At 38.8% G+C, this 13,299-nt stretch overlaps 1 protein-coding gene across 1 annotated transcript in view; it reads left to right on the top strand.

The window, feature by feature from the left end:
• Positions 1–13,299, top strand: part of LOC121512443 (glypican-5-like) — a 101,862-nt gene that overhangs the window by 18,337 nt on the left and 70,226 nt on the right. The window contains exons 3-4 of the mRNA XM_041791717.1: positions 5,817–6,364; positions 10,349–10,531. Of these exons, the coding sequence (XP_041647651.1) occupies positions 5,817–6,364; positions 10,349–10,531 (731 nt within the window). The remainder of the gene's footprint in view (positions 1–5,816; positions 6,365–10,348; positions 10,532–13,299) is intronic.

Genomic DNA, 13,299 nt, shown 5'->3' with positions numbered 1-13,299 from the left:
ATCCCTCGCTCTAACTCTTATTGTGTGTGTCAGGATGCCTTCACATTGACATCACCCTTTTCTACTTGGCGAGTTTCAAACATAGACCACACACTGTCCGTGCCATGGCCCCCATTAATAGTGCTGTCCTCTTTATTAGACCGTGTCAGATGTAGGAAACACAGAGGGTCCTGAGATCGGGCCTCTCATTATCACCTGACCGTGGATGACAGCACAGTGAAAATGAGCTCAGGGATGAATTAAGTTGTTGCTATTTTGGCTCCGACCATCAGGAAAAAGTCAGTCCAAGGTTAGCGACACGGACGCTGGAAAACATATGCATGCATGTATATGTAAATGTCAGGTTAAAATGGGAATAATCTATAATTCTGTTTTGTCCAGGACAACTTTTATATAGACATATTACTGGCATAATGAATTGCTCAATACTTGAGAACACTCAAAAACACTGCAACCCTTCATGCCATTTAAAATAAACTATCATAAGACACAACAGTATTACACAAGATATTTTTCCATTATACATCACTGTCAGCATTAATACAATAATCCTGACACAGCTGGGTACTATAATTTGTGCATTTTTTAAAATTGCATTAATAACATGCTTTATTATCACTTTAACTTTGGTTAAGTCACTACAGTGTCTCCCTGCAGCCACAGTGATGTTAAATGAGTTCACTACTGCTCTTTAATGTCTCATTTTACTTTAAAGAACTCACAGACAGCTCAGTGGATACATCAAAAGTCATCTGTACCTTGAGTTAACACACGTTTAATTTTTTACTGTTCTTTTATTTCCTTTCAATCCATAACAAGCTCCTTTTTCCAGTCTTCAATCTACCCAATTTTCTTTTGAATAAAAGTATCCAATAAAGAAGTCATTTTCCTTTAGTTTAAGATGGTACAAAAATCCAAATATCAAAAATTTAAAATACTTGCATGTTTATCAAATAGTATTAATATAAAAAAAAATATTTAGGCCCTTTTCAGTGATTTTAAGGCAAAGAAGGGAGAAAGGAAACAATGTGAATATGTCTGTTTTTCATCTGTGTTTTATAAGTTAGTTAAAACATTTCTTGAAACATGCACTTTCTTAAGTAATCTTGATTTGTTTGCAAACAAAAGAAAATGACGTAAGAAAGAATCTAGACATTGGGAATAGGAGCTGTTTAAGTAATTTCAAAGCCAGATTTTGTGTAATTCATAATTAGTTGTTTATGTAACCCTTGGTTTACACAACAGTTACTGATGAAACAGAGGAGCATTCCTTACTGTCAAAAAATCATATTAGGTGATTTTAACTCCAATTGGGCAGATCATTCATCTCATAATGATCGTAATCTCTTCAACAGCATAAACTTAACCCAACTTATAAGTGAACCTACCAGAGTTGGTCCCAGTTCTTCTTCTCTGCTTGATTGGATCCTAGTTTCCCATCCCGACAGAATTATACAATCTGGGGTATTACCTGATTCTTTCAGTGACCACTCTATGGTTTTTTGTGTTTGGAAAATTAGGATGCCGCATCTTCCTCCTAAACTTATCAAAGTAAGGAAAACTAATAATATTAACTCTGATCTCTATATTCAAGATATCTTAAACATCAACTGGGAAAGATTTCAACTAATACCATTTGTTGAAGATGCCTGGAATTTCCTCTATACTGAGCTTGTTGAGATAATTAATAAACATGCTCCCTGGAAAACAATTAAAGTCAAGGGTCGACATTTACCTTGGATAAAAGGAGATCTTATACATTTATTCAAACAAAGAGACAAGGCATGGAAAAAATACCGTGCAACAAATGATTCTGCTGACTTGAATGCTTATAAAGAGCTGAGGAATAAATGTAAAAGCAATACAAGAAATGCTAAGGCAAATTTCTACAAGGACTGTCTGTCAACTACTTTTAAGAACCCAAAGCAATTTTGGAAGAGAATCAATAGTATAACCAACAAACCCACAAAAAATAATACTACTCATATCAAAATGAACAATGAAACTGTCAGTGAACCATCTTTAATTGCAGAGGCATTTAGCCAACACTTCTCCACCATTGGTAGCTCCCAGTCTAGTCACTCTCACTCTGACTGTAACCCGACTCAGAACAGAGGTGACAGTTCCTTCTCCTTTAGAACAATCACACCAACTGATGTCCAACAGGTCATTGATGGTATAAGCTCTGGATGCAGTGCTGGTCCAGATGGTCTGGAGATTAAGTTCCTTAAACTTGCCTCGCATGTTTTATCATTTCCCCTGGCTGATTTATTTAACTTATCTTTTTCAACTGGTAAAACTCCCCCATCCTGGAAATGTGCTAGAGTAATTCCTATCCATAAAGGGGGGGACCCCACAGACATCAATAATTATAGACCTATCTCAATTATTAATAGCATAGCAAAAATTTTTGAAAAACTAATTTTTAATCAACTATCTAAATATCTTACTGATCATAACCTATTATCACCTCACCAATCTGGTTTTAGACCAAACCACTCGACCACCACAGCTCTCTTAAAATTTACCAATGACATACAGTCATCATCCGATAGTAATATGCCTACAGGTGCTATATTCATTGACCTTGCTAAAGCATTTGACATGGTAGATCATTATCTCCTCTTAGATAAACTACATGCTATTGGTCTCTCCACTGACTCCTTGTTATTTTTCAACTCGTTTCTTAATTATAGAAGTCAATGTGTTTCTTTTCAGGGCAGCCAGTCAGACTTTAAGATTATTGACAAAGGTGTACCGCAAGGTTCATCTTTAGGTCCTCTTTTATTCTCCATCTTCATCAATGACCTCCCACAAGTCTGTTCTGACTGTCAAATTCATTTATATGCGGACGATACTGTAATATACTCCTCCAGTTCGGACATTTCACAAATTCAGTATTCATTACAATCTGATTTTAATCTAGTCCAAAAATGGTTCTTTGCCAATAAGCTTCTTCTGAACAAGAAAAAATCATATTTTATGTTGTTTTGCACTCAACCAAATTCTGTTCCTTTAACAAAAATCTGGTATATTAATTTCCTGGATGGAACAGCAGTAGAAAAAGTAGATAAATTTAAATATTTAGGCCTTTGGCTAGATTCTCAGTTATCTTTCAAACCTCATATCAACTTAATCTCTATGAAAATATATGGTTGTCTAAAGTCACTTTATCGTTCTGTTGAATGTTTTTCCCCGCAAGTCCGGAGAAGAATCGTGACACAGTTGTTGCTGCCAATCCTTGACTATGCCGATGTTATTTATAGTAACACCCCGGAAACAAATCTTCGTCCTCTCAATACTTTATATAATAGTCTCTGTAGATTTGTTCTCAGGTGTCCATACAGGACCCATCACTGTTTAATGTATGAGTCTTTGAATTGGCTGGCTCCCAAAGCCAGAAGGAAATTTCATTGGTTGTTATTTACTTTTAAATGTATTTATTTTAATTTTCCTACGTATTTGAAGCAATTCTTAATTCCTTTCAGTTCACAGTATAGCCTAAGGAATACAGATCACTTATTTTTCTTTACTCCAAGAATCAGAAAAGAAATTGGTCGCCGTGCATTTAAGTTTAAAGCTCCATCAGATTGGAATAATCTACCTTACTCACTTAGATCTATCACCTCTTTTCATATTTTTAAATCATCTTTACTTATTCATTGTCAAACATCCTGCTCCTGCTTTTGACTCTTTTTCTTTGTTGGATTCAGTCTGTCTGGACTGACTCTCCTCTTGTTCATGCTTGTGTACCTTATATCTAGATACATTAACTGTGCTTTACAATGTATCTTGATGTTGAGTACCCTATGTGTATATGAATTGTACAGTACGTATGAATATATATGTACATGTATATTGTGTATTTGGGGGGTGGGTGGCTAGGCTTGGGGGAGCATTAAGTGTGAGTGATTGTGAGTGTGTGTGTGCAGTGGGTGTCTTTACGTTTAAATGTTTCTGTATTGTGTTTTGGATTTATCTCTAATTATGATTTTGTACTACTGATGAATGTATTTGTTTTGTAAGGACCCCCTTGAAAATGAGATGATGCATCTCAAGGGGCTATCCTTGAAATAAATAAACAAACAAATAAACAAACAAACTGTGTTTCAGGAGGCTGCTGCTGCTTCTACTATGTTTTTATTGCCTACACAGGCAGCTTGGCTGTTAGAATGGCACTTTGATCCAGGCTAAATATATGGAAATCCAACTTGTGGTTGCAGTGCCATTGAGTTTGACACAAACTCCCATGGTTCCAGGGTGATTTAGAGTAAACTTTCTATTTTTTTCCAAACTAACTTCAGAGGCAAAAAGTCCCTGTGTTACTTGGAACCTCAGACAGAGAGATTTTTAACTTCACATGTAAAAAAATAAACCCACAACAACGGAGCTGTTCCAGTACAGATTCCAATTTGTTGATTATGTGATTATTTAACATCTGTGGTAATCTTTTATGGTCCTGATGAAGTTGCTGTCATTGTTTTGAAAGTTAACTTAGAATGATTAAAGAAATCATAACCAAGCAAGTCTACATTTGGAGCAGCTCATGTTAGCAGTGACTCACATTAGCGGTGGCTGATGTTACCAGCAGTATATATTAGCAACGTGAACGCTGGCAGTGGCTTACATTTTTCAAGTTCATGGTAGCAGTGACTCATTTTGAAAGCGGCTGAAGTGGCTCACATCAAAAGTGGCACATGTTAACAACAGCCCACATTATTGGCAGTTCACATTAACAGCAGCTCATGTTAGCTGCAGCTCATGTTAGCTGTGGTTTGTGTTAGCAGCAGTTCACATTAGCAAGACTTCAACAGCTCATGTTAGCAGCGGCTCATCATGTAAACAGCTCAAGTTAGCAGTGGCTTATGTTGGTAGTAACTCATTTTAGAAGTGAAGTTCATGTTAGCGGTAGCTCATGTTAGTAGAGAGGCTCATGTAGAGAGGCTCAGCTATTGTTAGCTGTGGCTAACAATAGTTGCAATTCGTGTTAGCAGTGACTCATTTTGGAAATAGCTGAAGTTAGCAGTGGCTCATGTTGGTAGTAACTCATTTTAGAAGTGGCTCATGTTAGCGGTAGCTCGTGTTAGCAGTGGCGTACATGAGTAAAGGCTTATGTTAGCAGCAGCGGCTTATGTTAAAAGCGGCAAATGTTAGCTATGGCTTACAGTCGCTGCAATTCATATAAGGAGTGACTCATTTTGGAAACAACCCAAGTTACCGTGGCTTGTGTTAGTAACAGCCCAGATTACTAGCAGCTCACAGTTAAAGCAGCTCATGTTAACAGTAGTTTTTGTTTACATTAGCAAAAGCTCCTGTTTGTAGCAGCGACTCATATTGGAAGCAGCTCAAGTTAGCGGGGGTTCATGTTAGTAGCAGCAACTAATTTAGGAAGTGGTTCATGTTAGTGGTAGGTCATGCTAGCAGCAGCCCATGTTAACGGCTGCAAATGTTGGCTGTGGCTCACATTAGTTGCAACTCATGTTAGCAGTGGCTTGCATCACCTGTTCTCTGAGTCCATAGAAAAATTACAAGAACACAAATTGTTGTTTTTTTTTAGAAAAAATGAAGAAAGAAACAGCTTTAAAAAGATTTTGACTTACGTAACCTTATTCACTTCTTAAAGCTTTGTTCTTCTCCACAGCTGTCAAACAGAAATTGTTTTTTTGCAGCCTAAATACATTATAATGTTTAGCAGAACGCATTATTTTCAGGGCTGAAAAAGTTATCTTGACAAACTGATGCATTGCTAATATTTCTCTCAGTGGAGCACATGGTATATTTAAAAATGTAATACTTCGTCCTCTCTCTTTTTGCAGAGACCTTCGAGTCGCTCGTGTCCTTCACATCTAACCTCACCAGCACTCTTTTTGACAACGCCTACTCTGCGTTGGCTTCTGACTGTCGCCCCTTTGTGCTTCATCTGTTCAACGGCATAAAACGCCACTTATCTGGAGACTCTAATTCCTCACTGGAAAGTACTGTGCGCCGGTTCTACAACGATCTTTTCCCATTGGTCTATCGTCGTCTGCTCAATCCCGGGATAGGCCACATGTCAGCCAAGTCCTATACCCCCCTCCCCACCAATCACGATGAATGCCTACGAATGACGAGGCAGGACGTCAGCCCGTTCGGACCCCACCCTCGCCTCCTGGTCAGCAGCCTGTCCCGTGCACTTGGGGCCGGCCGAGCACTGAGTCGACTGCTGAGACTGGCTGGAGAGGTTGTGAATGCAACAGAGAAGGCAACATTATCCAGAGAGTGTGGGCGGGGCTTAGTGAGGATGCAGTATTGTTCCCACTGCAGAGGGCTGACACTGATAAGGCCCTGTACTGGACTCTGTGTCAACATTATGAGGGGATGTCTGGTGAGTGTTTGCAGCACTTTTAAACAACTTTTCTCTCACTCTCAATATGTGAAAATTTACTGACTTTCAGTTTGAATAAAAAGACACTTACATTTAAAAAAAAAAATCCTGGTAAGCCGCTGAGGTGGACGGAGCACAGCGCTTTGTTGGATTGTCATTTGGACAACGCTGAATACGGGCCAAACGTAGAATATTTTGGTAACAAGGTTCACAGTCTTTCTAACTCAAGGGGGCATACTTAATAATTCATTTTGGCATTTATTTGATATAACATGCTCAACGCTAATAATACCCAGTTGGCAAATGATGCCTCATTTGTAAGGAACATGTATTTGTGGGATGAGCAGCAGAACTGGGTATGTGGCACGTGCCCACGAAAATTTTGCCAAATCTTATCTGCCAATTCCAAACAGTTTATTTTACTGTTGCTACTGACTCTTGTTTTGAGCTTCTGGTACCCCAAGGTGCTGACAATCAGGTGCCTGATTGGCACCTGATTGTCAGCACCTGTGAGCGTGGGTCCTGCTACAGTGGTCAGTAGACGTCTGCCCCAACTTTAAGCTGGTGTCCCACAAAATCAAGTAACAGCATTATTCGGAGTGAGCCCTAGTACCATCTTCAAACTAACAGCCAAGTTCCATGTCACAGGGGATGTAAGAGTCGGGCTGTGAAGTGAACATCCCAAGAAGACAACACCCCAAAAAGACCATTTCCTCACCCTTTTAAGCACTTAGGAACTGTAGGCTGTCTTCTGCAGATTTGCAGAGACTACCTACAGAAATGGGAGTGGAGAGGATGGAATGGCCTGCTGACTGTTCTGATCTCAATCCCATTTACACATGTGGGATCAGCTTGGGTTTGCTGTTCATACCAGAGTGACCATCACAACCACATTGGCTGGCTTTTGACAAATGCTGGTTGAAGAATGGGATGAGGCTCTTAATTGTTAAATGGATAAATTGTCAGATTGCGGATATTTCTTGTTTCTTCAGACTTCAATCATTCAATCCACCAAACAGCAAACAAGAGTCAACAGCAGAACAAGCTGTTTGGCATCAGCAGAGAAGATTTGGCAAATTTTTCATGGGCACAACCCACTTACTCAGCTCTGCTGCTCATCCCACAAATGCATGTTCCCTACAAATGTGGCACCATTCAAAAGGTAAATAAATAGTCTTTCTATCTGTATTAGATTTATTGCCAGGAAGCATTGTTACACAAAGAAATGATCTTACAAACACAGGTTTCCATACTTTTTGTGTTAAGTTGGCATATTATTTTAGTGTTATTGGATTTACAACCCCAGGTTTGGATTTTGGCTGCTGCACAGGTGTTTTGGTTGTGGAGGGTTGAATAAAACTTGTCTATGCTTTAAACCAAATGATGCTTTGGGACATGCACTAGATTGACAAGTGATAACAACAAACCATGACAGAAAAATATAGCAATTCTTCTCCACCCTCTCATCCATCACTTTTGATTCCAAAAAACACAGATGGCATTGACCAAAATGCCAAACTCAGTGCTTTAAATCAGGAGTTCACATACCACTGAGTGATGTCATGCCGGCATCTGCCGCCTTTTTTATTCAGTCCAAAAATAAAGAATCTCTAGCATCTACCAGTTTCATTAAATTCCATTGTATTTTTGCATTATCAGATAAGTTGAGACAACAATATGCAGGTACCAATAATTAAAACTGTTTAACAAATAACAAAGTTTTTTTCTTCCCCACTTAATTGTAATCTTATGCAGATTTATCAAACTCAAATTAGCAGAAGTCCCTCTGGTTGTATTATTTGTTTTTAACGGGTGTGCATTGTGCTAAGATGCTTGGGGATTATTTGTCCCCTTTGTGTCTCCAGAGGCAAGTATAAAAATGTAGTCATCAGCCTTTCACAGAGTTTTATCATCAGTGAACCATTCCCACATTAAGATTTAGACTGACACAGACATGAGCACTGCCAGGAGAATTGGCAGTGTGTCTTCGAGGCATCTTATTGGCCTGCTTCATATTTGCTGGACCAGTTAAGCAGCCCTCACAAAAAAAAAAAAAAAAAATCCTTTGTGTCACAAAACAGGAAGATGGCACTGCTCATCCCTCTTGAGAGTTTCTTGGATGCATAGAAAGTGTGATGGAAAAACAAGTGCCATTATGTTTAGTGGTAGAGAAAGAAAACACACACAGGAAGTCAAGGAGAGGCAGACGGACGAGAGGGAAGAGGCTCTCTGCGACAGAAGGCAGCTCGGTTTATGAACAATATGGTCTTGGCAGTCCTATCACTGGATAAAACCTCGACTACTGCATCCATACTTTTGTTCTTATCTCTCTAGCAGGGTTTCAAAGTCAGTTTTTCTCTTTCTGATAGATTTTAAAGTGTGATGCAGTACGTGCATAATTATCCTCCTGAGTTCCTCTATCTACATATGAGGACATTTTGGTTTCCTACGTTATAGTTGTCATTTCCTCTATAAGAATTTTTGAAGTATATTTGTCTGGAATTTTAAATGATTTGCTTGAAATGTTGAGGTGTTTTCAGGGATTTTCATGAAAATTTTAGGGAATTTGTCTTGATACTTTGGGGAATTTGCTTGGAAATTTTCATGTATTCTCATGGAAATATTTGTTATATATTTATATAAAATATTTGTTATATATTTATATATAATATTTGTTATATATTTGTTATTCTGGAGAATTTCATTGGAAGTTTTTGAAAGAATTAGCTTTGAATCGTTTTTGCGTGTTCATGGTAATTTTGGGAAATATATTCCTAATATTGAAGAATTTGTTTTGTTTTGTTTTGTTTTGTTTTGTTTTTTTTGGTTGGGGTGGTTTGAAATTGTTCTATATTTCCATGGAAATTTTGGGGATTTAGTGTATTATAACATTTTGGGGGATTTGATTGGGAATTTTGCTGTACTCTAAAGGATTTTTTTCTTTGGATATTTTGGAGTGTTTTATTCAAAGTTTTTGAGGAAATTAGCTTTGAATTTTTTTCTTACATTTTCATGGGAATTTGGAAATTTCATTTTTTGGAAGGGGGAACGGATTTGAAACTATTCTGTGTCTCCAGGAAAATTTGGCAGATTCATTTGAACATTTTGGGGAATTTGATTAGGAATTTTTGGGCGAGGGAGTGTCCTACGAATTTTTTATTAATTTTCATTGATATTCCTGGGAATTTGCTTGGACGTTTCTGGGAATTTCCCAACAATTTTATGGAATTTTGGAAAATGTATTTGTACATTTTGGGGAATTCAATTAGGAATTTTAGGGGGTATTTGCTTGATATTATTCAGGAATTTTTATGGAATTCTGGGGAAAATCATCATTGAAATGTCTAGGTGCAATGATAATGTTTAACTGAAACATTTTTGGATCACTTGAAGAAGTTGTTGGTAATTTTTCTGAGATATTTAAAAATATAAGAATTTTCACAGAAATTTTAGGCAATTTCTTTGAAATTTCAGGTAATTTGTGTAGATATTGTAAATGAAAATTTCAAAAAAATACAACCTTTAGAAAAATTTTGGAAAATTTTGTTGATGCTTGGCCTTAGCCAGTGCTTGTGGTCCATAATGAAAATCAGTGGAAAGGCGACTCCACCATACCTCTCTCTATGACTGACACCATTTCTGACCAACTGAAGATTCCCAACAATTGATGCCACACAGCCATAACATCTGCTCTAGAACTGATCCAGTGCTATATTTTCTGCAGAAACAGGACATTGAGGAGATTTGTGGACATCAGTTTTTCTTAAAACCAATTCACGTTGAACTGAGGCTGAGGTTTTGTACTTATCAGGTCCTACTGATCCCAAACAAGTGAGAGAAAACAAAAAACGCATGCCAAACAAAAGCTCAGGTCTCAGAAGGTTAAGCTGCTTGCTCTGCTTCTCTTTCTTTCTATACTTGCACCACCTTTTTTCTCTGTTTTCCCATTTTTGTCATTTCTTTTTGTCTTTCCTCCTTTTCTAGGTGGGTGTTTCAGAGCTTAGCGCCCCCTGGGGGAGTCTGGTGGTGCTCCTCCAACGGTTAGCTGCCACTTTAGCAACCAGCAGCAACCAAAACAGCATGGAGCTAGCACTGTTAGCAGTACGAAACCATGTGAACGATGCTATTCTGCACGCTCAGCTGCATGGGCCACGCATCACAGCCACGGTAAGCAAAGAAGATGATGGGAATGAGAGGAAGATTATTTAAGTGCCACTCTGTATTTACCCTAAAGAGTTAATCAACATACATTTCAGATTCAGGAAGTCTAGTGGAAGTCTCCTTAGAAAAGTCCTCTCAGTTGATTGTTCCCCAACAATGTGCCTTTGTAAATTAGAATAAAAGGGGACAGATTGCTAAACCATCCGTACTGATATTCCCAAATAATAAAGTCATTTGAATTTTGGACACAGAGAGAGGAAGGGCCGTGGGTTTTTCTTTCAGCCTGGCAGTTGGATCCTCCTCACAAAAAGCCTTGTACCTAGATGGGCTAAAAACAGCCTCATTCTTCAGGGAATCTGGGGTTCCCCTCAGTCTGTGTCTGTGCCTGTGTGTTGGTGTGTGTATGCGAGTGTGAATACAGATCCAGTGCCAGACAAAGACTGTGGTTGGCGGGACAACGGATACCCAGAATGCAGCTTGGTTCTGAGTGATGAGAAAGTTTCTGTGGCTAATCTCTGGACAAACAGACGACACACAAACGCATGCATGCATGCACACACTGTTGGAGGAAGGAATAGAGTAGCCGTCCAGCTTTGAGAGAACATTGTGGACTTAGTAGAGTAGATTCCTCAGAGGTAAACAAACACACACAAGCATAATTGCACTGCTAATTGTGGCTAATAAGAAAATACCACTTCATGGGATATTTGATCAAGCTTCTCATTCATTAGATACATCATTAAAAGCTAACCTCTAATCCCTTGATAGTATTTATGTGATGTGTGAAGCATTTAAAGTTAATAGATGATTGCAAGATGAATTTTGAGGTTGGCAGTATTCTTCAAAAACACCTTTGCAACTGGGAAATCTGATTCTAACCTCTTTAATTCATGGTTTGTTTTACTCTATGGCAACAGTACCCAACCTCGCCCTAATTGGGAGCCACTCTGAAAAAATATATTTTTGCAAGAGCTGCAATTCAGCAGCATCCCTTTCCTTCCTCTCTTCCAATCTAAAACCAGTCTGAATTTGAGAACAGAGTTAATAAGGAATGAAAACTAGGAGGTGAAGTGAGACCTACTGGACCCTATGTGAAAAAGTAATTGCCCCCTTGTTGTTTGAATCATGAATTAACTAGGATTAACCACATTTTTTGGAAAGCTAAGTTCGATTTCAGTTGCCACGCCCAGGCCTGATTACTACCAGACCTGTTGAATCAAGAAATCCCTCAAATAGAACCTGCCTGACAAAGTGAAGTAGGCTAAAAGATCTCAATAAGCGACACATCACAACACAATTGAAAGAACTTCAAGAACAGATGAGTAACAAAGCCATCGACATCTATTGGCCTGGAGGGGGTTACAAAGCCATTTCTAAGGCTTTGGAACTCTAGCAACCACGCTGAGAGCCATTATCCACAAATGGAGACAACTTAGAACAGCGGCAAACCTTCGTGGCTGGCCTACCAAAACTACTCCAGCATTGACGGCTCATCCAGGAGGTCACAAAAGAACCCAGAACAACATCTGAAGATGTCCCTTGGTTTAGGTCAGTGTTTGGGATTCAACAATAAGGAAGAGACTGGGCAAAAATGGCATCCATGGGAGAGTTCCAAGGCTGAAACCACTGCTGACCAAAAGAACACAAAGGCTTGTCTCACGTTTGCCAAAAACATCTTGATGGCCCCCAAGACTTTTGGGAGAATATTCTGTGGACTGAAAAGACAAGAGTTGATCTTTTTTGGAGGGTGTGCGTCCCATTAAATCTGGCGTAAAATTCATAAACAGAACATTATACCATCAGTCAAACATGGTGGTGCTGGTGTGATGGTTTGGGACTGTCTGCTGACTTGCCATAATTGATGGAATCATAAATTCTGCTCTCTGTCAGAAAATCCTGATGGAGAATGTCCGGCCATCAGTTTGTGACCTCAAAGTCAGGCACACTTGGGTTATGAAGCAGAACAGTGATACGAAAAATACCACCAAGTCCACCTCTGAATGGCCTAAAAAAGAAAAAAAAAGGTTTTGGAGTAACCAAGTCAAAGTCTGGACTTAAACCTGATTGAGATGCTGTGGCATGATTTAAACAGGCCGTCCACGCTAATATCAAAATTTCTTTGATGATCTGGATTTTTTAGAGCCACAACTGAAGTCAAAAGAGCTGCATGCAGTTTGGGAGCCACAGGGTTGACAAGCACTTGGTAATGTGAATTGTAGTGATTTGAATGTCTTATAATGTGATGGAAAAAGCTGTTCTTAAGTCTCATGATGTGATCATGTATATATTCTTAGATTTTGTAACAATTAATTACAGGCAAGAAAGGCAGGCTTCAGCATCAATGCTCCTCAGCCACCCAAGTCAGCTGTAAGCTCTGACACAGGACTTTCAAAAGGAGAGAGCCCTTTTTCGAGGGACTATGGTCTCCTCTGCCAATGCTGGGATGAACAAATCTGCCTCACCAGTACTGGTCTGTGCAGAGTAATATGAATGTAGTAATGGGTATTGTGTTGTCTTTTTATGCCTCTGCATGTATACTAAGTCCCCTAACAAATACCTGACTGAGAAAGTTAAGTCTAGATCTTGGTCTAGCATTGCACTCTTCATCTGAGCTCTTCTGAAAACTGAACAGCTAATCTGCAATATCCACTTATTTTTTTAATGTAAAATTCTGAAGACACGGTTTGGTTTATGATCATATTTCAGATAATCCAATGATTTATGTGTTATGTGGAACTCTGCCTTTAATGCTGTCCTACAAATTCTCTCTCCTC

The sequence above is a fragment of the Cheilinus undulatus genome, linkage group 7 (assembly GCF_018320785.1).
Source record: "Cheilinus undulatus linkage group 7, ASM1832078v1, whole genome shotgun sequence".
NCBI lineage: Eukaryota > Metazoa > Chordata > Actinopteri > Labriformes > Labridae > Cheilinus > Cheilinus undulatus.
Note: the sequence above shows the minus strand (reverse complement) of the source record. Positions and strands in the feature narration are given on the sequence as shown.